The following is a 27,198-nucleotide window of genomic DNA, read 5'->3' on the forward strand; positions in this document are numbered from 1 at the left end:
CCTGCGAGATCATTTCTTTCGCTTTTTGAGAGACCTCATTTTACACCCATAAAAATATAAATCGGAAAGCTGAGAGATCAAATTCAAATGATGGTCTCCCCGATTTAATAATTTGGGGTAATGAAGTGACTGCTCCTCTTTAAAAACAGAAGTTTTATCTTTTGCAGTAACAGACAGGTATCTCATCAGTGATGTTTCTTAAAAATGATACGGTAGCCATGTGTTGTCTTCTAGTTTTTAATATACATTAATATTTGTACAAAAAGGTTTAACGTAGTTACAAAACATCCTGTCCGTAAAAGAAACAATGGTGCATGATGTACTAGATGGCAGCGAGGCTCTGGGAATATCCTACGCGCTCCGGTCATATCCACCTGGATAGAATTCCTCCGCACCAGAAGTTTAGTGCACAAACATGGCCCTGGTCCAAGTGTTACCGTCTCCCACAAGACGAGAGAAAACTATGAGAAACAGCTGGATACAGCCGCACATTGCGCTACCCTGGGATCCCGCCGACCTCCTTGCCGAAAGTGCAGCGCTATCGTCACCAGGAGCTGCAGGTCTCCCACACATGACGAGGTCGGAGTGAGGGCTGCTCACGTTTCTTGGGACGATGTTACTCTATTGCACAAAATAAGGCAATGTGCTGTAATATACATGCAGTACATTTACACATGGCAAATCCAGTCTCTCCGATGTACAGACTTGCAATCCAGCTCAGCTAGTGCAAAGAATAAATTACCGTCTTCAAAGCAGATCTGTCACTAGATTTAATGCATTCATTACTACATAGAAGTCTTAGACCTGATGAGACTGGTGTAATAACTTTGAAAACACAGAGAATGGCTGTTAAACGGGTAGTATCTGTGTGACTGCAGACTTATGAATTCCCCCAGGACATGCACTGCGGGGATTAGCCGGTGACCACGCTCCATACACTTGCACTAGACGGGGCGTGACCACGCTCCATACACTTGCACTAGACGGGGTGCGGCCACGATCCATACACTTGCACTAGACGGGGTGCGGCCACGATCCATACACTTGCACTAGAAGGGGCGCAGCCATGTTCCATACAAGTGTATGAAGCGATGCCGCGCCTACTGGCTGGGGGTATGGTCTTGGCTTAGAAACCAGCGAATCCCCGCAGCGTACAATGTGCCCAATGGGGAGATTCATAAGTCTGCAGTCACACAGAGTGACTGCAGACTTATCAATTTGGACCAACAACACCTTTAAATCCTGTTTGAAAGATTTGCTGCCTAACATCAGGATAAGTGCACAGTCTTTTTTTCAAGCCGATTTAGGCCACAATCACCTTGAAAAAGCGCCACAGAAGCTTCCTCTAAAAGGACCATAATGCACAGCTATGTGAAAACGACATTGCTGTGCACATGTTCCGTCTTACATCCCTTCTTTTAACCGCTTCAGGGTTCGGAAACTGCCCGTTGTCTACACTCCACAATATAGAGTAGAAGATGCCGGATCAGGCTGGGTTCACATTACGTTTACAGCAGCCCGTTCAACACATACGTTAACGGGCTGCTGTAAACGTAAGTGCCGGTATGGCAGCGTGCTAGCGCAGGTAGAGCTAGCAGATGCTCTATCTGCGCTAGCAGTGACGGACCCGGAAACGCTGCAGCCCGCGTCCCAAGGTCCGTCACTCAATGACGGCACATTCCCTAGCGCACGCCCATTGTGGGTGGGCGCTAGTGATTCGTCCGACATTGGAGTCAATGGCGGCATTAACGGACTACGTTACACCGCGTTATGCCGCTGTGTAACGTAGTCCGTCTAACGGACGCCCATAACGTAGTGTGAACCCAGCCTAACTGCACAACCAGCAGAAATGTGGATTCAGCAAAACTTTTATCCTAGCTTCTGTCTGCTAAATGGCCACTGTGTGAACGTGCACCTACACACTGCCCTTATGCCAACATGTGTTCCAGGTCATTTCTTTGGTTTTGTTTCAGTAAAACGGCCGCTGGGCTTTCCCTGAAATGGCTTCACCTGGGAAAACTTGGCAGCTTCATCTGTGTCTGAAAACTGCCATGTGCACATAATCAAGGGGTTGCATTATAAAGCCATTCTGACTAGGAATTCCAAAGTAAGTACACCAGCCTCATCAGACCTTAAAGATCTTATTTATTAATGTTCGAAGTTCTTTTGTGAAATCAGGTGACAGATCTGCCTTAAGTCTACAAGACAGCATTAGTAAAGGCCATTGCAGTAAAGGCAAATTGTCCTAAAACTACTGAGACTTAGACTATACCTGTCAGCCAATGATCGAGTGCTTTTCTTTCTACCGGAGATACAAGCGTCTCATGTCCAGGTCGGTATAGAGGACATTTTAGTGTCATCACTAAAAATAGCTGAGATGGTGAAATCTTTGGATGCTCTAATATCTGCAGCCACAGAGTGGTTTGACCACAACTCTTCCCTATGAACGGCCCTTGTTCTGTGCTTCATTCCCAGCAGGGCCAGGACACGTCCCTTGCATGCACCCCACGATCGGCAGGACATTTCGTTACCATGCTTCCTCTCTCCACAATGCACAGACTTCATTGAATATATCCTGATGAACGCTGGGAAGCTGCAGTGGGGCGCAAGGATTGTGGGCAAAACAGAGTCTAATTTTTTGGTTCTGCTACCTCCTCTTCCTCATGCAGGTCTCCAGTCTCCTCAGTTCATCAGCTGAGTGATAGAAAATGTCAAACTCTGCCGCCCCCCATCCCCTCCAGACAGACAGGATCCAGCCGAGAGCGTCACTCTGCAGGCAACAAACGACCGAGTCCCTGGATACAGCGGCGGCCTCCACACAGACCCTGAGAAGAGAACAACAGATGGATTACTGTGCAAAGTAACTAGCAAGGCTGCAAATCCATCAGCGCACTGCAGACCAGAGATAGTCAAGATGGAGATATTCCACCGCAAAAGTATAGCAAATTCCACAGCAAAGTCTGCATGCGATACACTCATCCTACAGCTACACTGGAAAATCCATGGAAAACATCTGCAACAAAACGAGCACAATGCAAACACGAAGAACCACCAGATGACACATTTTCCCATGGAAAAAGTGGGAGAAGTTTGTAAAAATCTCATCCATTTGCCTGCTACCATAGCGCATGTTATCTGAGTAAATCAGCAGCTATTCTGGTCCTTGTGGCATAACCCACAAAGGTTTTTGCGACCTAATCTGAAAGCAGCATAATATAGAGACAGAGATCCTGATTCCGGCGATGTGTCACTTACTGGGCTGCTTGCTGTAGTTTTAATAAAATCACTGTTTTATCAGCGGGAGATTATCACTAGAGAACTAGTAAACCTGCTGCCATGTAGTACTCCATATTCATGAGCTCTGTGTAACCCCTCCTCCACCACTAATTGGTAGCTTTCTGCCTATGCACAGTGTACATAGAAAGCTGCCTATCAGTGGTGTGAGTGGGGTTATACAAAGCTCAACATTCTGATAACTGGTAGCTCTGTAGCAGAGAACAGTAGCAAGCATTGCAGTAAATAATACATTGTTGGTATAAGGGACTCTGCCCCTACATCATGTTGCTCTCAGATGGGATAGCAAAAGCCTGGTAGCAAATTTCCTTTAAGGAAGTAGACTCATGAAAACTATGGTACTGAATTACAATGAATCATATCCATGAAAGCATATAATAAAATAAATCATCTATCAAAGCAGAAGAATACTCCCACATAGTGAGATGGTACTTCCCTTCAGGCCATGTGCACACGTTCAGTATTTTTCGCGTTTTTTCGCTATAAAAACGTGATAAAAACGCGAAAAAAAACGCTAACATATGCCTCCTATTATTTACAGTGTATTCTGCATTTTTTGTGCAAATGTTGCATTTTTTTCCGCAAAAAAATCGCATTGCGGAAAAAAAAGCAACATGTTCATTAAAAATGCGGAATTGCGGGGATTCCGCACACCTAGGAGTGCATTGATCTGCTTACTTCCCGCACGGGGCTGTGCACACCATGCGGGAAGTAAGCAGATTATATGCGGTTGGTACCCAGGGTGGAGGAGAGGAGACTCTCCTCCACGGACTGGGCACCATATAATTGGTAAAAAAAAAAAAGAATTAAAATAAAAAATAGTCATATACTCACCTTCGATGGCCCCCGGAGTGTTCCCGCCTCTCACCGCTGCATGCTGCCGCTTCGGTTCCTATACATGGTGTGGTTCAGGACCTGCGATGACATCACTGTCTTGTGATTGGTCGCGAGACCGGTCATGTGACCGCTCACGTGACCGCGACGTCATCGAAGGTCCTGAACCACACCATCTAGGAACGGACGCCGCTGAGGACATCGGCTGTCTGCAGGTGAGTATAACCATTTTTTTATTTTTTTTATTATTTTTAAACATTCTATCTTTTACTATAGATGCTGCATAAGCAGCATCTATAGTAAAAAGTTGGTCACACTTGTCAAACACTATGTTTGACAAGTGTGACCAACCTGTCAGTCAGTTTTCCAAGCGATGCTACAGATCGCTTGGAAAACTTAAGCATTCTGCAAGCTAATTACGCTTGCAAAATGCTAAAAAAGACGCGAAAAAACGGGAAAATAACGCAAAAAAAAAAAATGCGGATTTCTTGCAGAAAATTTCTGGTTTTCTTCAGGAAACTTCTGCAAGAAATCCTGACGTGTGCACATACCCTTAATTTGCCATTATTCCAACATGTTTCCTCCCTGGAATTGTTAAGGTTCATCTGTGGATTGTGAAGGTTGCACTCTCTCATACTGTTAAGAGTTGTGACGGAGCACAATGTTGCTGACTCCGTCACTTACCCCAGCAGGCCACAGGTATCATTAGAAATATTGGTCTTGCAGAAAATCTTCCTTTCCTCCATCCAGGGTAATAATAGTAATATATCCCATCTGGTTCATGGGGGTAGGGACAACATGGGGCTGTGTGATTTCAAATGCCAGGGCTGAATTTCAACCCCAGTCCGTACCTGCTGGCAACACACCAGTAGATTCCACTGGAGTAGTAGAACGGCGTGTGTAATTGATCTTTGAGCAATGAATTGGGACTGATTAACCTTATAGGAGTTTATAGCGCCTCACCTGATGATACAGTTACCTATCGGTTATGGGCAGTGTAAGGCTATGTGCACAGGTTGAATTTTCCGCACAAAATCCACATCTCCTGGCAGAAAACGCAGGTGCAGATTTGCAGCGGATTTTGTGCATTTTTTATGCAGATTTGATGCGGATTTTGTGCGTTTTTTACCCCTGCGGATTTCTATTATGGAAGGGGTCAGAAACACTGCAGTTCCGCACGAAAGAAGTAGCATGCTACTCCTTTTGATCCGCAGCAGATTTCATGCGGATTTTTCCGCACCATTAGCACAGCCTTTTTTTTTTTTTTCAATTGATTTACATTGTACTGTAAATCAAAGTGCGGAACAGCAGCGTTTCTGCACAGAAAAATCCGCTGCGGATCCGCACTAAATCTGCAGTGTGTGCACACAGCCTAGGGGCTCACTATTAGGCGTGCCCTGTGACATTTAGGACAGTAACACATCTTTTTCCATTTAGACTATAAATCGATCTGCATGCACCTTTCTAGGTCTTTGGTCACTAATTACCAGTCTTAGGACTCAATAGGGTTACCCATCGTTGAGTAGGGGAGCCACTCTCCGTGGACAGATAGTGATACACCTAGGATTCCCTAAGGACAGACAGATCTAGTGCCACCTATTATCCCTCTGAGTCCCTGTGGCTTTTTTATCTGATTCTTGCGTTTTGGTCTTAGTGCGGTTTTTAATGTATATCCAATAAGGTGATTTTTTTTTTAGTTTTTTTTTTATTCCTCTTTGTTTTGTACTCTATTCTTGATGACGAGTGAGCTTGAGCAAGATGCACCAAATTCTTCAAGAGTCTGGCGCATCACTGAGCTGCTGTACGATCTGCCGCTTTTGTGACACAAGTTACGATTAATTTGTTGGCTGCGGTCAGCCACGTCTTCTCCGGCCTATGATCCGCTCACTTCTCAAAAAGTTGTCAAAAAGTTTCTGCCAAAAACTGTTTGATGAATGACGGTCCTTGATCTTTTTGGAAGCCTACAAGATAGAGCTTTCTCTGTTCTTTGTAGATAAGGCAGCTAAGACTCTAAAAGAATCAATGATTACTTTTGTACCTGCGGGAAGTAAGAAAAAACTGGCTTATTTTAAAATGAACCCCTAATAATAGACCATCCGTCATGTCTGATTGTAATAATTTTAACTGTCAATCACTCTGACACCAAAAGTTCAAAATTAATTGGATCTTCATTATTGAATGTTTAGCCATTGAACTCTGTTTATCACGTTATCTGTCAAGTTAAAATGGAAATTAAAAGAAAAACTATAGGGATAAAGCTGATCCCCAGATCGAGCGTCAGGAAGCGGCCTTGAAAGCAAGTTACTACTTTTCTTTAAATGGGATACATCACTTAGATTTTTTTTTTTTTAATCCTTGATCGTAATCCTGCCTGTGATCAGATGACTGCCCTTCCAAGAAGGACATTTTTATACAACAGGAAATTTAAAAAGATTGGTTTACAAAAAAAACATTAAAAAAACCCAAGAAGTAAACCATGGGATCATTTTCTGCATACATGATAAGAAACGTACCCATCTTTTGTCAGTTCTCCAGATTGTAATACTGCGATGACGCGGCCTCTCTGTCCACCACACTCCTTCTCCAGTCCTATAATGATAATGTCGCCTCCAAGTCTGAAACAATGCAGAGCTAAACTTGTAGTAATTCTCTAAACTACCGTATATATATATACACACACACACACATATACACACAGTATATAGAACACATGATTACAAAAAGGCTCTTATCCCCAACACTAGAGAGACAGGTTCATATTTATAGGGAATCTGGCAGCGGGTTTTTACTATGTAATCTAAAGACCGCAGGAGATAGGGGTTAAAACACAGATTTCAGCCATCTCTCATCAAGCTCCCAATCATTGTTTTAGCACCAGGACCTTATTGTTGCTATAACTAGCTGGTGTGTGAGCCCTGGTCCTACACCCCCCCCTCCTGTGATAGGTAGCCTACTGTCTATAGACATTGTACATAGAGAGCACGGAGGAGGGCGGGGTTATCTTTCTCAGCTCTGCTTCATGCTAAAAGCTCTGATTGTGTGAGAACGGCTGCACCCAGTAATCTTAGAGATACATCGTTGGATTCAGTTTCTCTTTGGCTACATTATGCTGCTTTCAGATGAGGTAGCAAAAACCAGATGACGGATTCCCTTTAAGAGAGGCCATTCTGGTGATACTTTAGTTCTATAAACGAAAGATGTAGTAGACTGGACTGGATTTATACGCAGGCACAATAGGGGTAAGAGTAAAGGTAACCCTGGAGGAAATCAATTTGTTTGCACTTGCATGTCAAATATCAAAGCAACATGACTTAAGATGTAGCTTACTCTATGGGCCAAGTATAAGGTGGCAGACAATCCGTTCCTAGGTGAGGGGGCAAAGTCTAAAGAAGCAAAAGATCTGAGCCTCTGTGACAAGAGCTGAGGCGAAGGTGGCAGAAAATCCAAGTCTAAGTGATGGAAGCATTATGTCAGGTGGCAAAATATCCGTACCTATGTGAGGGAGCAGAATCTAAAGAGACAGAAAATTATCACCCAAGTGATGGGAGTCGAATCTGAGGCGCCAGACAATTCGTACCTTTAGGCTTCTAATTTATAAATCCAGGACTGATCAAAGACTTTTCAGAAACAGTTTGTTATTTTGATCAATCTACATTTGTGAATGCCCAAAAATGGTTGCAGTCATGAAGCTCTTGATTTTTTTCCTACCAACATACAGTACTCTTGAGCCACAGCAGGATGAGACACCCACTGAATCTGCAATCTCCTGTGCTAGACTCAAATTATGGCCATACATGGCAACTGGACTACATCATAAGGTTTCCCGTCCTTTAACGCTCTTTTTGGGTTATTGTTGGTCTGTGGTTTAGATTAGTCATACGGGTCAAGATGTGTCACGACCTTGTTATAGGATTTTCTGTTTATGTTGGGAGGATCTGCTAGTGTAAGTGTGCGTCTGGGTATATGAATGCGTAATTTAGATTCCATCAGACTGAATAAAAGTATTGATGCCGTTGTGAATATGGAAAAATTTGGCAGGAGAGATCGTACGAAAGCTGGTAATTGTCTTTATCATAACCTACAAAAATAAAACACAGTCAAGCAAATCTAGGTGCAGAAGTGTGCTAGTGGCGCCAACATTAAAAGCTGGTCAAATATCAAGACTTTCAAATGGACTGTTTCTGAATGACTTTCCATTGATGGTCAGACTTTGTCATTGACATTGTGGAAAAACCTTCAATCAGGACAAAGTGAGAAATAGATCTTTGCCACAATCTGCAGCCTCTTCTAGGCTTCCACTGATGAGATCCAGATCAGTCGTTTAGCATGAATTACTGATCAGCTACAGCTTCCAACAACGGACAAAAAATTCCAATAATGTGTTACACTCGTTGGTCGTTATGAAATCGTGCCGAAAAAGGGATAAAATTGATATAAATTGTTTTTTTTGGGCTGTCCAAATTCACTAGTGTAAGACAACTTTAATCTACACTTTCCGGAGGTCATTAATTTGCCAAGAAAAGACATGTTTTATTTCCAAATTGCTAGATAAAAGGCTAACCAATCACCCCATTCATATAAGAGGGCTCAGAGAAGCAGCTGAAGAGTCGTGCTTAAAGTTCATGGAGGGTACAAGCCCAACAGAGTAAAAGGCGCCACTTGGTCATGGTTCAGGGTCCTGGATCATAGATAGGGTTCCAAGGAGGGAGACCACCCTCTATGACGGTCTCAAATCTTTCAATTAATTCACTCGTATACATACTGTCACAAGTGTGTCATGTCAACCTGGGAGATTTAGGGGTAGAAGATCACTGCATATTGTGAATTGCAGATCTTCCATTTAGCCTGTGTACTTGGATCCCATATTAAATTAATTTGTATCCCATATTAAATTAATTTGGTTTCCTTTGGTGCTGGTCAGAAACATGCAGCTCCATTTCAGCTGCTTCTGATCTGCTCGTTAACTCTTAATATAAAACCTGGCCAGACCCTCCCTCTCCTGCTGGTGAAAGCTCTGCTTCGTTGCTCGTAGGAGACGCTGTGCTGAATGGGAGTTTGTTGTTGCTATTGGAGATTCGTCCTCCTGTGCTGTGAGCTAAAGCTAAGTAGTTGAAGTTTGTAGTTGTGGTGTTCTGTTGCGGTTGTACGTGTGTGTTTATCTCCTGGTCCCTTTTAGTTTATTCCTCCCTGTCCATATCCACCTCATTGTTAGTTAGTGCTTTTGTGTGATAGAGGCTTTCTGTTATCCGTTTTGTCTTTGTGTCTGGTTTACCTATCATTTCTGTCCCTTGCCTCATGGAGTGGGGGAGGGGAAAGATTAGGGTTTTTACAGGAGCATAGTAAGGTCGGAGACTCGGGCCTCTCTACCTTTAAGAGTACCCCGATGACAGGGATAGTTAGGGTCCCAGCTCCAGGGACAATTTGAAGCCCCTCTTCCTTACTTTAGACCGTCACAATATGACACATGCATACATACACAGTGGAATGTAAAAGTTAGAGATGACACATTTCCTTTGTATTTTAGGCAGAAAAAAATATATATGCTACATATATATTTTAATGTTTTACATTTAAAAAATCACAAAAAATGGTCCAATGCAAAATTTTGGGTACCCTGCATGGTTAATGCTTAGTAGCACCCCATTTTGCAAGTATCACAGCTTGAGTAAACCCTTTTTGTAGCCAGACAAGAGTCTTTCAATTCTTGTTTGAGAGATTTTCATCCATTCTTCCCTGGAAAATTCTTCCAGTTCTGTGAAATTTCTGTGTCGTGTTGAATGCACTGCTATCTTGAGGTCTAGAGACACATTTTCAATGATGATCAGATCAGGGGACTGTGAGGGCCATTGTAAAACCTTCAGCTTGCGCCTTTTCAGGTAATCTATTGTGTTTTGATCATTATCTATTTATAGAAGCCATCCTCTTTTCAACTTCAGCTTTTTACAGATGGTGTTAGGTTTGCATAAAGAATTTGTTGAAACTTCACTGAATCCATTCTTTCCTCTACCCGTGAAGTGTTCCCCGTGTCATTGGCTGCAACACAACTCTAAAGCATGATTGATACACCCCCATACTTAAGGGTTGGCAAGATTTTTTCTCCACACATACCTTTGATCATTGTGGCCAAAGAGTACTATTTTAACCTCATATCTCTTGTTTCCAAAATGCATAAGGCTTGTTTAAATGTTCTTTTGCATACTTCTGACTATGAATTTTATGATGAGGACGCAGGAGAGGTTTTCTTCTGATGACTCTTTCACGAAGGCCATATTTGTACAAGTGTCTCTGAACGGTAGAACAATGTACCACAACTCCAGAGTCTGCTAAATCTTTCTGAAGATCCTTTGCAGTCAAGCAGGGGCTCCAATTTGCCTCTCTAGCAATCCTACCAGAAGCTCGAACTGAAATGTTGCTTGGTGTTCCAGACCTTATCTTGACCTCCACTGTACCTGTTAACTGACATTTCTTAATTACATTTCGAACTGAGGAAAAACCAACTTGAAAACTTATCTTCTTACAGACTTCTCCTGCTTTGTGGACCTCCACCATTTTAATTTTCAGAGTGCTAGGCAGCTGCTTAGAAGAACCCATGGCTGTTGTTTTTTGGCACAAGGTTAGAGGGGGCTGGATTTTTATAAAGATGGGCAAAGTTGCATTATCTGGTCTTTCCTAACGATGATCGAGAACAAGCCGTATCCCTAACAGGCTAATTAAGGTCTGAAACCTTGGTCAATGTTATCTGAGCACACAAATCTCCACGGGTGCCCAAACTTTTGCATTGGCACATTTTCCCTTTTGTAATTTAAAAAAAAAAAAAAAAAAATGACAATACAAACAAAATGTGTCATCTTTAACTTTAGCCCTGTTAGAGATCATTTCATCTTCAACTTGCTTAGCTGTTCACAATAACAGTAATTTTGACCACCAAACCTTTACATGCCACTATAACACTAATCTAGGTACTAGGACATTTTTTGTGCCAATTATGATGACTTGCCCCCATGGTGAAATATTATTTAAGCTGGCTGTGCATTTTACTTGAAACGTATTCAATACCAGAATATCTCTAATCCTGAAAATTCTATAATCTAGTATTAGCCCAATTCTAAAATTATTGGATTAGACACATAACATATAGCAAGGTGTGATTGACGGACAATGTTATTAGCTGGAGATTTTACTAAATTACTTCAGCTGGTATGAAGCCAAATGATGGCTCGATACCCTGTGCGTTAATAGTAAAATAGCTGGGATCGCTAACAAGGTCTGTGGTAAGCTTCTCACTGGGTTAAAAAAATAAATAAAATGCAAGTTCAATTCCTTGACAACCTGTATTATATTCCAGATCAAAAATCATGGTACTGCTGAGTAACTGGAAACAGTCGACATGAGACACAATGACAGTATCTTGGCTGAATCCCTATTGTGCAGAGAATCAGTTTTTCCCACATCGGACTACTGAAAACAGCCTGGTATAAAGGCAACACGTCCCATATACTGCTCCAGCAGGGAGATTTCATCTCTGAAGCTTACAAAATAGTGAATACAGCTCTGGATTACTATGCAACGTATTTGCAACTATTTATGAAGATTTAAAGGGAATCTGTCAGTAGGATTAAGCCTCCTAAGCCGTCAACATGGGCTTGCAGGTCATAGAAAGTTGAATAAAATGATAGCTTATTCTACAGATATCCACTTTTTCTTAATATGTAAATTAACTATCGAGACATACATAACAGACACAGATCTCCATGAAAATCTGCCTCCAGAGATTATTTTAGATGAAAAGAGGCGTTACCTGTATGGAAGATTCTGATCCACAATGGAAGATCAGAATGCGGCATGCATGGAGTTTAACAGAATGGACACAAGGGGTCAGTGAAAAAAAACTGGTTTGAATAGTTGCATTAAATTGACTGATCAATATGAGCAATTTGATTCACCCTGCCCTAGTTTAGTGTCCAGTCGAATCCTCCATGGCACCCTGTCTTCACTTCTGCGCCTAACATATTCAGTCCGGTATCCTCGGTGCCTATGGTGCTTACCAAGCCCTGTGGCATCACAATGGTACATGAGGCTTCGCCAAAAGGATTCATGTGATGACTTGCGGTCTAGTAAGAAGAAAACCGACCTAGAATGTTGGGCCGTGGATGCCAGAGGAAGATTGGCTGTCAAGGAAGACCAGACTAGAAACTGAACCAGGGCAGCTTGAAATGATTTGCTTACCTCTAGTCACTGACAATACTGCTGTATAAATATACCCCAAGTCATAATTTCTATGAAATTCTATGAGGAGGACAGCAGCCCATGGTAAGCAATCAGGCTTTCATTTTCAATAATTTCTCTGAAAAACTAGAGCTTTATTCTGATGTAGAAGGCGAACTGCTCCACTTTTCGTTTGCACTACCCTTGATCTATCTGTTATACAGTAATTACACTGCAGTATGCCACCTCACCTTGGGATCCAAAGCAAGTCTTTAACGGCAAGGATCCGCACGGCCTGGAAGCGTAGTTTCTCCTCTTCGGATGGAGGGGCTTTGCTTCCCCAGCTCTCACTAGGCATCCTGGGCCTTTGTTCACGAGCCAGCTCGGATTCCTCACTGTCAGTGGAGAACAAGACACTATTGTAGCTGACCGGTGTACTGGGAAGGCTGGAGGAAGACTTTGCTGCTCCTTGAGGCACGGAGGAAGAAGAAACTGATGATACTGAGCAATAGTCTGTTAGAGAGTCCTGGTGATTGATGAGCTGTGTCCCCCTATCTTGGCAGTAGAGGATACCCATATTTGCCTGGCATTGACTGTCTCGATTCTCCCCTGGTAAGGAGATGGGGGCTAGCTCAGAATTCACCTTTACTGTGAACATATCTCTTAAAGGACTGCAGTCACCACAGAAGTATCGGGCACAGAACTGGTAACTAGCAGCATGATACATAACTAATGTGTTTGTCCTGTTGTCCAAACACCAAACCGTCTCCTCTCCATTGCAGTCTGAACTAGATACCATGGATATAACAGATGATGGAGCAGCGTAAGGTTCAAGCCGTTTAGTGATTTCCAACGACGTGCAATCCACTATCAGGATACCAGGCCCGTTGCTGTACCAGACCTCAGATCCTCCATTGGAGACCTCCATAGCTACTACTGGGTATGGATTCTGTCTGAGATCTTCATCTCCTATTTTGAACATGGTACGATTGGCTGTGCGAGAACAGATGTATGAGCAATCGGAGCTGGGAATGCCACCAGATACTGGAAATACGCAGATCAGGCTGTCTGCCAGGCCGGCAAATACTAAGGGGGAGCTCTGTCAAAGAAGAAAAAAAGATGTACAATAAACTGTGCTAAAACTGGCTACACGATGGATCGTTCAGATACATTCATGCTACAACCTGCCTGGTGTATTGTTCAGCCCATAGCTGTCTGTTTAGCCTTTGCTGGTTATTATTAGCATTTTTTGGGTGGTCCCCCATTTTAATAACCAGGAAAGGCTAAGTATACAGCTGTGAGCAGATATTATTAACCTGGGAATCTCCATGGGCATTACCCTCTTCCCACGCTATAAACATCAGCCCCCAGTCGTCGGCTGTCCCTCTGCTGGTTATGAAAATTACGCGGCAGCCCACGCCTTTTTTTTTTTTTTCAACAAAATAATCATTAATTACATACATGTACAGTAAGTTGCACACACTGTACTAATTATACATGTGACTGGCATCTTTCTATCTATTCTACGCGTATATATCTATTCTATTCTGACAGGTCACACTGATTTTACGGTATGTGTCAGATGAAATGCCGGGTTTTTCAAGGACATTGGTGTGTAAAAATCAGATGAAACTTGCATGGTCAGAGTGCTGTGTGATTTTTTTTCCCGCACCCATTGACTTGCATTGGTGAGTCTCATCCGATATACGAGGACAATTATACTCTGCAATATTTTTCTCAGTCCAAATTCAGTTGAGAAAAAAAAAAAAGAAAATCGCAGATGAGATGGGACACAGATTAACATTGGTCAGAGTACAATCCAATTTTTTATCAGATTGAGCTCATCCATTTTTCTCGCAGATGAGTATGAGGCCTAATAATCCCACATGCGTCACCACCGTCAGGTATCACGGTGAAAGCCGAGTTCTGACAGTTTGGTTACAGCCTATGTAGGTTCATTCTGTGAATGCAACTGCATAGGCTGCTGATAACGTGGGACATCGCTTTCACCCTTGGATTACCCTCTGACCTGGGGTGAGTGTATTGGGTTAATTTAAATGATTAAAAAATGTGTCTGTTTTATTTCAAATAAAGCGTTTTATTGCTGTGTGTGTGTTTAACTCTTTACATATGGGTTTAGTAATGAGAGTGTCTGGCTGACACCTCTTCATTACTAAACCTAGGGCTTGGAGTCAGGGATAGCTGCTGACAACAACCCCTAATCTCAATACCATGATGTGAGTTCACCAGGGCCTGGGCTAAGCGCCAGAATTGGCATGTCAAATATGAAGAGCCATTTCTGGGGCAGCTGAGGGCTGATCATTTTTCTTGTTAGAACAAGGAAATTATACCACAAAACTTTTTTTTTCCGTTTTTCAAACATCTTTATTTTGCTCCTAAAAGTATTCATTGCACATACCCCAAGGCTAAAAGTGTTATTTTTGCAAAGATACTTATGGCACCGGACATTTATAGCATTTTCATAGGATAAGTCAAAAAGTTCTGGCAGGGGTTCCCACATTTGGGACCTTCACCTGTCGGGATTAAAGGGGTCCCCTTATCAGCTGCCATCAATTACACACGGAAATGTCACGGAAAGGTGGTTGTACAGGCTCTTGGATCTCTTTAGTCAAATCTCTAGGAGGTCAAGAAAACATCAATGGCAGGATCTCATATTCTCTCTATACATGGGGGATCTCCACCTAGAAAACACTTATGGCATATCCTGTGAACATTCTACCAATGCCTTTAATGTGCAAATGACCTTAGAGAAGACCCAGTTTCTTCCTCTGCACCTGTTCCTCTCCAGTCTTTTCTGTTTTGACATGGTAATCAATTTTATAACATGGTGCTAATATATTTGTTCAGGCACCTACTTTTACCACGGAAAGTGTCAGGAAGCAGGTCACAATCGCTGGGGTGTCAACTTCTTTCAAGGGAGCACTTAGAGGACACATGCCCTGCAGACTGTAAATTGATATTTTTTGGTCCTGCAAAATAATAAAATAAATAAATGGAAATTTTGAACATTTTCCAAGACTGGCAGCATAAAAATAGATTTGCTTGTTTTGTGGGAGTCAACAAAAACAAATTGATATTTCCTTTAGCTAATTCAAAATGGTTTTGCGTTTAATGAGACACTTTTTCAAAAAATTTGGGAACTGGTCATATGACATCTGCGTTGCTGAGCGAGTTTGCACTTTTTAGTTTTTTTCCCCCACCTCAGTAGAAATCCACAAAGTATTCTGGATTTTCAGCTGACTGCACATCCTCAGGCCGGGGCAGCTCAGCCCCCGAACTTCCACCTGACCCTTCCCAATATCAACGACGGTGTAGTTCCTGCAGAAAAGAGACAGTTTTGCGCCTTAATGAGAAATATCGAGAAGCAGCACAAGAATTATCGTATTAAAAGAACTGTAGCGTAGACGCTTGTAGCACAATGAAGCCTGATGCTTGGCCAAACTTTCTCATCTCCTATGATTTAAATTATTACCTATTTTCAGATCTCTGTTTGCTTAAGACAGAGGCTGCACAACAATCAGCAGGTGGTTGACTCACCAATCATGAATTTTTATGGTGTTTAGCCATGTAATCTGTAACCTTTGGTATTCTGTCCTTTTCCCTCTTTGTTTGCGGTCACAGAATAGAAAGAAACATTCTTCAGGGCATGTTCAGAGAGCGAAAATCTAGCCAACCAAGACCTAAAGTTGGCCAAACACTGTTGTCCGAAAGGTCTCTCTCCCAACATTCCCCCATACTCCGCTGAGAATGCCCGTGTTCTCGGTGAGAGAGAAATAGCCAGACTCCTCTTCAAATTCAACAAGCCGGATTTCTTCTTTCCTGGACAACATCTATCAGAAGAGAGTCAGGAGGCCCCAATACACATTAGACGGAAGGTGATCCTGCCCAACTCCCACATGTTCCTTGCTGGTACCTTCATGTGTAAGGACGCTCAACTAGACATCAAGCGAAGTCGGCTCCACTTTATTTTGGCCCATTGTGCACTGTAGAGGACCCCCAAAACACTCCAGTCCTCTACATGAATAGCGTTTTCAGTATCTTGCAACAATTTTGTATGTCAGGACTTGTTTTCTTTATATTATCAATATATTTTTTTATTTGATTTTCTTATATTTTTTGCTATGACAGAAAAATTATTGTAACTTGAGTGACCAATATGTAGTAATTAACGGTATATATATATATATATATATATATATATATATATATATATATATATATATATATATATATATATATATATATATATATATATATATACAGTGGGGCAAAAAAGTATTTAGTCATTCAGCAATAGTGCAAGTTCCACCACTTAAAAAGATGAGAGGCGCCTCAACTATGGGAGACAAACTGAGAAAAAAAAAATCCAGAAAATCACATTGTCTGTTTTTTTATCATTTTATTTGCATATTATGGTGGAAAATAAGTATTTGGTCAGAAACAAAATTTCATCTCAATACTTTGTAATATATCCTTTGTTGTCAATGACAGAGGTCAAACGTTTTCTGTAAGTCTTCACAAGGTTGCCACACACTGTTGTTGGTATGTTGGCCCATTCCTCCATGCAGATCTCCTCTAGAGCAGTGATGTTTTTGGCTTTTCGCTTGGCAACACGGACTTTCAACTCCCTCCAAAGGTTTTCTATAGGGTTGAGATCTGGAGACTGGCTAGGCCACTCCAGGACCTTGAAATGCTTCTTACGAAGCCACTCCTTCGTTGCCCTGGCGGTGTGCTTTGGATCATTGTCATGTTGAAAGACCCAGCCACGTTTCATCTTCAATGCCCTTGCTGATGGAAGGAGGTTTGCACTCAAAATCTCACGATACATGGCCCCATTCATTCTTTCATGTACCCGGATCAGTCGTCCTGGCCCCTTTGCAGAGAAACAGCCCCAAAGCATGATGTTTCCACCACCATGCTTTACAGTAGGTATGGTGTTTGATGGATGCAACTCAGTATTCTTTTTCCTCCAAACACGAAAAGTTGTGTTTCTACCAAACAGTTCCAGTTTGGTTTCATCAGACCATAGGACATTCTCCCAAAACTCCTCTGGATCATCCAAATGCTCTCTAGCAAACTTCAGACGGGCCCGGACATGTACTGGCTTAAGCAGTGGGACACGTCTGGCACTGCAGGATCTGAGTCCATGGTGGCGTAGTGTGTTACTTATGGTAGGCCTTGTTACATTGGTCCCAGCTCTCTGCAGTTCATTCACTAGGTCCCCCCGCGTGGTTCTGGGATTTTTGCTCACCGTTCTTGTGATCATTCTGACCCCACGGGGTGGGATTTTGCGTGGAGCCCCAGATCGAGGGAGATTATCAGTGGTCTTGAATGTCTTCCATTTTCTAATTATTGCTCCCACTGTTGATTTCTTCACTCCAAGCTGGTTGGCTATTGCAGATTCAGTCTTCCCAGCCTGGTGCAGGGCTACAATTTTGTTTCTGGTGTCCTGTGACAGCTCTTTGGTCTTCACCATAGTGGAGTTTGGAGTCAGACTGTTTGAGGGTGTGCACAGGTGTCTTTTTATACTGATAACAAGTTTAAACAGGTGCCATTACTACAGGTAATGAGTGGAGGAAAGAGGAGACTCTTAAAGAAGAAGTTACAGGTCTGTGAGAGCCAGAAATCTTGATTGTTTGTTTCTGACCAAATACTTATTTTCCACCATAATATGCAAATAAAATGATAAAAAAACAGACAATGTGATTTTCTGGATTTTTATTTCTCAGTTTGTCTCCCATAGTTGAGGTCTACCTATGATGTAAATTACAGACGCCTCTCATCTTTTTAAGTGGTGGAACTTGCACTATTGCTGAATGACTAAATACTTTTTTGCCCCACTGTATATATATATATATATATATATATATATATATATATATATATATATATATATATATAATATATATATATTTATTATATTGTATTATTTTTGTGTTTTGCTTGTTTCACATTAAATTTGCAACACCAAGAAGGAAAGGTTTAGAAAACTGCCATTATTTTTATCTTTTGCATACCATCAACATGTCTGAAGATCTATCATGTGATTAGCATACATTTCACAACTTCTTCTTGGTGTTGCAATCTGAATGTTGAGAAGTGTGAGGTGATGTGGTATGATGTATATGCACACACACACGCGTGCATGTTGCATATACATATGCACACATGCATATAATGGATACACATATACACACATATTCCCTCAGCTCATTCAAGCTTTGAAGAGTAAGAATGGAAGTATTTTAGGAGCTGCAGCCTTGTCTGTGTGTGGTACCTGGCTTGCCCGCTTCCTGCCCACAACACGATGGTATTGTCTTGCTCTCTGGATGCACAGAACGTCTCCTGCATTCCACACAACACATGATACTTGAACACTGAGAAACTCGGATCATTCATTCGTCGCACCACTGATGCAGCAAGAGGACGCTAGAAACAGGAAACATCCAGGTCAGGTATAGAATCATTGGTAAATATAAAAAAACCTAGTTAGGTCTGGGCGTGAGATTAGCATTAAACTGTGCAGGATTAGAAGAAGACTATAGACATAGAAATCATTAAACTAGCTACACATGTGGCATATAAATGCTGAAAATAGATGTGCAAAAAAATGACACAGCCAAACTTCAGTTGTGGTCGCTTGGTCCTTTCTTTTTTTTTTTACATATTGTCAATGGTCAACATGTTAGTTTGCCTGGTGACTTATACTGTTCTTATAAAGTACAGATGAAATTACCAAAGGCTTGAAGGTGCCCACACACCTTATACAAGGGTCAGCCAAACACTTGTGCAGCTGGCATACATCTCTTGTGGCCGGGTGTGGGTATGGTGGGCTAATCTCCAGCAGATGGTGACAACGCAAAGTGCAACAGTCAGTGACTACTAACATACTAGAAGCTGTGCTATGAGGACATCACACATTACAATCCTTTCTAGGCTCATTACCCCAGAATTCGGAAAATAAGGCTTACAATATTGTCACTACACACATCTTAGGGAAGAGATCAACCTCAGCTTCTGTTAACCTCCCCTGATGTATAAGCTTACCTACACCAGCTACATTTATTTCCCAGAATTAGGTTTTTAAAGGAGCATTTGCACTGCCACGTCTGATACCGGCATTCAGATATACAAATGACACTTCCTCTCCGTCCCAGCAGATGTGGACTCACCTTCTCTGGTTTTGTGTCCCAGCACTCCATCATCAGCTCTTGCAGCCTAGAGAACTGAACTTCCTCTGGGCGCCCCAAGACAGGACGGATGCCCTTAGACAACTTTTTGGAAATCTGGAGTTGATGCTGACCCAAAGAAGGTCGCTGGCCAGAGAGCAGCTCATACAGAACCATCCCATAGGAGAACATGTCCACCTTAACATAAGAATAAAAGTGAAAAAATAATATATGCACCATATATAAAACACTAAAAATACAGCATTCAGTAATCCACAATACAACCTATTAAAGGGAGTGTGCACATGACGTCTTTTAGATGCGGGGTTCTTGCATCGTTTTAGAAGCAGAAGACGTCAGGAGACCACTGGCGGTGGTTTTCCTGAAGCTTCCTTATGAACACCTTTATGGACATCTTTTGTGTTAATTTTTTTTTCTGTGTCACTTCAAACATAAAATAGTGGCGGCTTCTAAGTGGAAGTTGACAGAAGAATAGTCAGGTCAAGTCTTCTATCCGCTTCATGGCTTTCAAAGCCTAGAATGGTTACAAAAAACAGAACATATGAACAGCAAGTGGTGTGTACGTTGCTGTGGATATGTTCATTCTTTTTAGGGGTGTTTAGCGCTTTTTCAGTAGGGTTCCAGGCGGAATCAGCCTAAATAAGACGTTGTGTGCACATACCCTAAGGATGGGGTTTATAATCAGAAGATTGGTCTATCTGTGGCCCCAGCTCAGGTAGCATCAATTCTAACCAATATTCCATCATATCGTACACTTACTTCTTACAGAATGTTTAACTTTATCCAATAGGTAAAGCAATATATCGTCCTCCGGGGAGAAAGCAAATTATTAGTTTAACATTTATTCGTTCATTACAAATCCAAATCAGTAAAATCCTACAATTCTCACATTTACAAGACCACTAGGCTGGCGGATGTACAGAACACTATGCGTCTCCATTGCACAGGGACACTTGGCAATGCTTCCACTGGGGCATACCTTTTCCCAGGAGCATTGCCAAGCCTATAATTCTCCTTGTACCAGTTTGGCGGAGTCACACAAGTAGACACAGTGCCCTTTTAGATCTATGACCTTCAATTAAAGCTGAGGATAACCTAATTTGATGGATGAAGACCTTTTGGTGGACTGCGGGCACCCGAGTCTTACTTTTATATGATGAGGTTGTGCTGCAGAACTACCGCTCTAACGTGAAGACCTTTCGGTTTTCATGATCATCATTAACATTTAGACTGCTGCTTTCTGGCAACATATGCAAAAAAATAAATTGCATTAACCCATTTAAAAGGCTCCAAACTTCTGGACATGAGTGGTAATGTATAAATGCAGACAATCGTTTGTCGGCTATACAACTGCCTTTTTCAGACGACTGCATTTTTCTTGCAAGTGAAAAAAAAAATCTGATTTTTGGCCTGTGTGCTAGTTTTTACCATCAGTGTTTTAGAAACATGAACATACCGTATATAAAACATGGATGTCTGATTGAGGCCTTAGCCTGGGTTCAGACAAGCACATGAAAAATTGCATGATTTTCATAAAAAAAAAAAATATTTTAAATAGGCGACACTAGTGCATGCTGCGGTTTCTTCACATGGACAGTCGGCCTATGTGAATAACGGTCCTCTAATTCTTGTCTAGTAACATTGGTCAGTGTGCCATTTTAACATGGACAGCATATATATTGCTTGCTGGAACAAACCTATACACTGATACATTGTAACAATCATCAGCTGTGTGAGCCAGAATAGGTCAGAATGGCTTTATAGATTCTGAAGAAAAATAATGAGATTGTTATGGAAAGCAAGCAGCGATCTTGAAAACAGTAATTAAAACCTAAGGCATAATAAAGTTGCATGACTATACATATTATACAATATTTCTACACCTAGACTTGTGTTTCCGAAATGGACTAACATTCACTTTTGTGTTTGTATCCAGAGAACTTTGAAATCCAGACTTGATGACACCGAGATGACTATTACTACTAAAAATAATGATTATATAATGATGAAAAAATAGTTTTCTAAGTTTTTGTTCCATTCGTTAACAAACGAGCACACGTGAGTATTTAGTCCATTCAAACACAAAGGCAAATGTATTTTCCATAAGGGCAGCTATTTAGTAGATACAAAGTAACTACTGTTCACTGGTCAGGGTGCATTAAATAAGCAGGTCCTAAATGTCGCTATGTATTAAAGATCTACAAAGGGAAAGTGCTGACGTTGGAATTCCCTTACATCAAATGTCCCGGAATGGAATCTAATTGAACGTTATTGGAATGTTTGGTGCTGGAGGAAGACAAAGGGAGGTGCAAGTGTGATAAAGTGGGGTAGACGCCTCTAATGAGACAATTAGGGACACAAAGTGCCAGATTATTCATTACATTACAGCCATGTCATCAGTGTCCATCATCATATCTAACAGCCAAGAAAATGGTTTTGCTTAAAGAGTATTTTTGGTTTTAAAGTATAACTATGCTTTCAAAAAAGTTTTCACATATTCTCAGCACTGCATAGTACTGCTGATTGGTGGGGGGGTCCGGGTTCTGAGACCCCCACTTATTGATCAAAACACCGCTCTGAAGTGTGCAGTTCCTCCATGATCTGCCCACATACAGCTATGTACAGTACAGACCAAAAGTTTGGACACATCTTCTCATTTAAAGATTTTTCTGTATTTTCATGACTATGAAAATTGTACATTCATACTGAAGGCATCAAAACTATGAATTAACACATGTGGAATTATATACTTAACAAAAAAGTGTGAACTGAAATTATGTCTTATATTCTAGGTTCTTCAAAGTAGCCACCTTTTGCTTTGATGACTGCTCTGCACACTCTTGGCATTCTCTTGATGAGCTTCAAGCGGTAGTCACCGGGAATGGTTTTCACTTCACAGGTGTGCCCTGTCAGGTTTAATAAGTGGGATTTCTTGCCTTATAAATGGGGTTGGGACCATCAGTTGTGTTAAGCAGAAGTCTGGTGGATACATAGCTGACAGTCCTACTGAATAGACTGTTAGAATTTGTATTATGGAAAGAAAAAAGCAGCTAAGCAAAGAAAAAAGAGTGGCCATCATTACTTCAAGAAATGAAAGTCAGTCAGTCCGAAACATTGGGAAAACTTTGAAAGTGTCCCCAAGTGCAGTGGCAAAAACCATCAAGCGTTATAAAGAAACTGGCTCACAAGAGGACTGCCTCAGGAAAGGAAGACCAAGAGTCACCTCTGCTTCTGAGGATAAGTTTATCCGAGTCACCAGCCTCAGGTCAATGCCACACAGAGTTCTAGCAGCAGACACATCTCTACAACAACTGTTAAGAGGAGACTTTGTGCAGCAGGCCTTCATGGTAAAATAGCTGCTAGGAAACCACTGCTAAGGACAGGCAACAAGCAGAAGAGACTTGTTTGGGCTAAAGAACACAAGGAATGGACATTAGACCAGTGGAAATCTGTGCTTTGGTCTGATGAGTTCAAATTTGAGATCTTTGGTTCCAACCACCGTGTCTTTGTGCAACGCAGAAAAGGTGAACGGATGGACTCTACATGCCTGGTTCCCACCGTGAAGCATGGAGGAGGAGGTGTGATGGTGTGGGGGTGCTTTGCTGGTGACACTGTTGGGGATTTATTCAAAATTGAAGACATACTGAACCAGCATGGCTACCACAGCATCTTGCAGCGGCATGCTATTCCGACCGGTTTGTGTTTAGTTGGACCATCATTTATTTTTCAACAGGACATTGACCCCAAACACACCTCCAGACTGTGTAAGGGCTATTTGACCAAGAAGGAGAGTGATGGGGTGCTACGCCAGATGACCTGGCCTCCACAGTCACTAGGCTTGAACCCAATCGAGATGGTTTGGGGTGAGCTGGACCGCAGAGTGAGGGCAAAAGAGCCAACAAGTGCTATGCATCTCTGGGAACTCCTTCAAGATTGTTGGAAGACCATTCCCGGTGACTACCTCTTGAAGCTCATCAAGAGAATGCCAAGAGTGTGCAAAGCAGTCATCAAAGCAAAAGGTGGCTACTTTGAAGAACCTAGAATATAAGACAATTTCAGTTGTTTCACACTTTTTTGTTAAGTATATAATTCCACATGTGTTAATTCATAGTTTTGATGCCTTCAGTGTGAATGTACAATTTTCATAGTCATGAAAATACAGAAAAATCTTTCAATGAGAAGCTGTGTCCAAACTTTTGGTCTGTACTGTATGAGCTCAGGGAGACTGATTGCATAGAACCATAGACTTACTATGTGAGCTGCTCATGCAGAACAGAAACTGAGCACTTCAGATCAGTGTTTTGATTGATCAGTGGAGGTCCCAGGATCCTGGACCCCACCCAACCGATAAGAAACACTATGCAGCGCTGGTATTATATATAAACAATTACATTTTAAAAGGAATCTGTCACCAGGTTTTTTGTAGCCCATCTGAGATAATGTAGGGCCAGAGACCCTGATTTTAGCGATGTTTCACTTACTGAGCAGATTGCAGTCATTTTGATAAAATCACTGTTTTATCTGCCGGAGATTAGCAGTGCTCTGCATGCGGAGCCGTGTATAACCCCGCCCACACCACTGATTGGCAGCTTTCTGCCCACACACTGTGTATAAAGAAAGCTGCCAATCAGTGGGGGGCGGGGTTAGAAAGAGCTCATGCAGCAGGTTTACTTGCCATCTAGTGATAAAAATCACTGTTTTATCGGCAGAAGATTCTATAAACTACATTAAGCAGCCCAGTAAGTGACACATCGTTGGAATCAGGGTCTCTGTCTCTACATTATGGTGATACAAAAAGTGGGAGAAGCCAGTGCTGCTTATGGTCAGAACGCAATACATTACATTACGGTGCTCTCAGATTACGTGTAAAACAAATATGGTGACAGAGTCCATTTAAATTCCTAATGTTACTTACTGGATAAAATAAAAAGTTCTACAACATTGTAATAGATGTGAGGTTTCAATTCCCCACCATTTGCAAGATATTTATTTGTGGTCAATGAATGAGAATGTTCTGCTCAGCTGGGAAGTGGGTACAATGGTAAAGACAAGGCAATGCTCTGAACAGTAGCACTCCTGTGTTCCCCGTATCTACCATAACTGGTGCGCATTTACTCAATTTCTTCATGACTTACAACCAACACGGAACACAGTAAATATATTATTTCCAGAATGTGTCTTAGCCTTTTAAAAAAAGAGCATGTGAATTACGCATAGAATATATGTAAATTATGTGATTTAGCACAGTCATAGGACTGACCTTTTCATCATAGACGACCCGAGGGCGGATTTCAGGCGCTTGGTATCCCGGTGTGCCCTCTACACCTAGGGCCCCTTCGTGGAATGAGAGACGCGAGATGCCATAGTCTGACAGTTTTATGTTCACAGTTTCTCGGACATCCAGGGACCAGACGAGGATGTTGTCCGATTTGAGGTCACAGAAAATGACGTTTTTCCTGTGTAGGTAGGAGAGACCGGAAGCGATCTGGTAGGACATGCGCTGTGTGAGCATGTGACCTAAAGGCATGAATGATCCTGGAACAATAGAATAGATTTTATGCATTACATTTCCAATACGGCACAATAGCGCCAGTGCTCGGTGCTATGCATATTGCCATGCATGAATCTACTCTCATTCTGAGAACACAAGCCCGTGCAGAGACTGTGACTGTCGTGGAGAGCCGAACGTATAGGCTGAAATGAAATCTGCCAAATTTTAATAATAACATATTATTTATAATTATTTTAATATTAATTACATCACTTAATATTGAACAGAATTGAAGTAAGCGGACATCCCCCTATATACCTTATGAGCCCACACAGCCCCCTATATACTGTAAGAGCCAACGCATGCCCTCCTTTATAAACAGTATGGTAAACTCCTGTATACAGTGTGAGCACCTGCATGGCCTTTCTATGTACAGTATGAGCCCCCACATAGCCTACCTTATACACTACCCTCATATAGGCCCCTATATACAAAATGAGCCCCCACATAGCCTCCTACATACGTGCAAACACCCCATACACATATAGGAAAACAAAACAAAAAAAAAAAACCACGCAACACATACTCCCCTCGCTCCCGTTCCCCCATAGCTCTGCACCTGTCTCTGATGCACTGATTGTCCGCACAGAAGACACGATGAAGTGGCGTCATCATGTCTGCTGGCTCAGTCACATGTGCTGATGGAGGATGGAGCTCCTTCTTCCACCAATGTATTCACCTCGGTCCGCATACCGAGAATGCAGACAGCGGTCACAGTGGGCAGCGGAGAATGGATAGTGGGTGAGACCATGGTGCGGTCCGTGGGCCACTGTTTGTGCCCTTCAGCTGGGTCGGTCCATGGACCAAAACTGGAACAGCCAGAGGGCAGGATGTGTCCCGCATGCTGCATTTTGCCCAGCTCTGTTCCAGTACAATACAATATAATTATCGATACCCAAAGATCCAAGGAGAATCTACTGGATGTTTCTCCAGTATCTTTCACCTCCAAAAACCCCTCCAAATGACGTATAAAATTTGTTTTACCTTTTCCATCATAACTGGCAAATGCCTATAGCCAAATAATGCACGCACTTACTGAATGTAACCCTACACACAGGCCTATTTCATTGGGACAGGATGAAAATCTAATATATATGGGGACAATTCCTTTCCGGATAGCAGATGTCAAGGGGAGGACGAGCATGTCAGATTGTAATATATTTTATCCATGGATCTTACAGGAGGCTTATTCCTAAATCTCCATTCTCATCATGATAAATAGTTAAACGTGCTTGTAGAAACAACCAACTTTGCTATTTACTTGTTATAAAAAATCCTCTCCATTTCTCAAGAATGAAGGGAAATTTAATTTGATAGTTTTCCACTCCGTGCCCAGATTACATCTACTTGTGCAGTCTAACAAATGTAAGAAGGTGGATCCAGGCAACTACCGTCCGGTAAGCCTGACATCAGTAGTGTGCAAAGTTTTTGAGGGCATATGACCAGAAGATATATTGCAGAGAATAATAAAACTGACAACCAGTATAGATTCATGTAGAATAAGTCCTGTCTAACTAACATGTTGGGTTTCTATGAGGAGGGGAGTGCAAACCTGGATATTGGTAATGCGGCTGTAGGGACCTGGACTTTGCAAAGGCATTTGATACTGTTCCACAACAGGGACTGGGGGAAACTATATGCAGATGGGTAAGGAATTGAATGAATGGCATGGTCTCTAAATGGGATATAGTCAGCAGTGGGGACAGCAGGGATCTGGGATAGGATTGGTTTATTTAACCTCTGTCTTTATTAATGACCTTGTGGATGGGATTGAGAGTAAAGTGTCAGTCTTTGCTGACAACACTAAACTATGTAGGATAATAAAATCTGACCTTGACTGAATAAGATGATTGAATGGGCAAACACTTGGCAAATGAGGTTTAATGTCGATAAATGTTGAGTAATACACCAAGGATGGAGTAATCCTATTGCTGCATATACGTTAAATAGGGACTATAGAACAAGAGAGGGACTTGGGTCTTCTGGTTAAAAGTAAGCTGAGCAGCAGTACTCAGTGTCAAGCAGCAGCCGCAAAAGCAAACAAGATTTTAGGATGTATAAAAAGAGATAAAATCCTGCTATCCCAGTGTATTATTACCCCTT

General features: G+C 41.9%; 1 protein-coding gene across 2 annotated transcripts in view; it reads right to left on the reverse strand.

Annotated features, from left to right (window-relative positions):
- Nucleotides 1-229: 229 nt before the first annotated feature.
- Nucleotides 230-27,198, reverse strand: part of LRRK1 (leucine rich repeat kinase 1) — a 121,056-nt gene continuing 94,087 nt past the window's right edge. For both annotated transcript variants that reach the window (XM_077263353.1, XM_077263354.1), the window contains 8 exons: nucleotides 24,805-25,079; nucleotides 19,527-19,721; nucleotides 18,632-18,783; nucleotides 15,555-15,672; nucleotides 15,210-15,323; nucleotides 12,585-13,432; nucleotides 6,642-6,743; nucleotides 230-2,825 (listed from right to left, as the gene is read on the reverse strand). In XM_077263353.1, the coding sequence (XP_077119468.1) occupies nucleotides 2,648-2,825; nucleotides 6,642-6,743; nucleotides 12,585-13,432; nucleotides 15,210-15,323; nucleotides 15,555-15,672; nucleotides 18,632-18,783; nucleotides 19,527-19,721; nucleotides 24,805-25,079 (1,982 nt within the window). In that variant the 3' untranslated portion in view covers nucleotides 230-2,647. The remainder of the gene's footprint in view (nucleotides 2,826-6,641; nucleotides 6,744-12,584; nucleotides 13,433-15,209; nucleotides 15,324-15,554; nucleotides 15,673-18,631; nucleotides 18,784-19,526; nucleotides 19,722-24,804; nucleotides 25,080-27,198) is intronic.

Source organism: Ranitomeya variabilis, chromosome 5 (assembly GCF_051348905.1).
Source record: "Ranitomeya variabilis isolate aRanVar5 chromosome 5, aRanVar5.hap1, whole genome shotgun sequence".
NCBI classification, from domain to species: Eukaryota; Metazoa; Chordata; class Amphibia; order Anura; family Dendrobatidae; genus Ranitomeya; species Ranitomeya variabilis.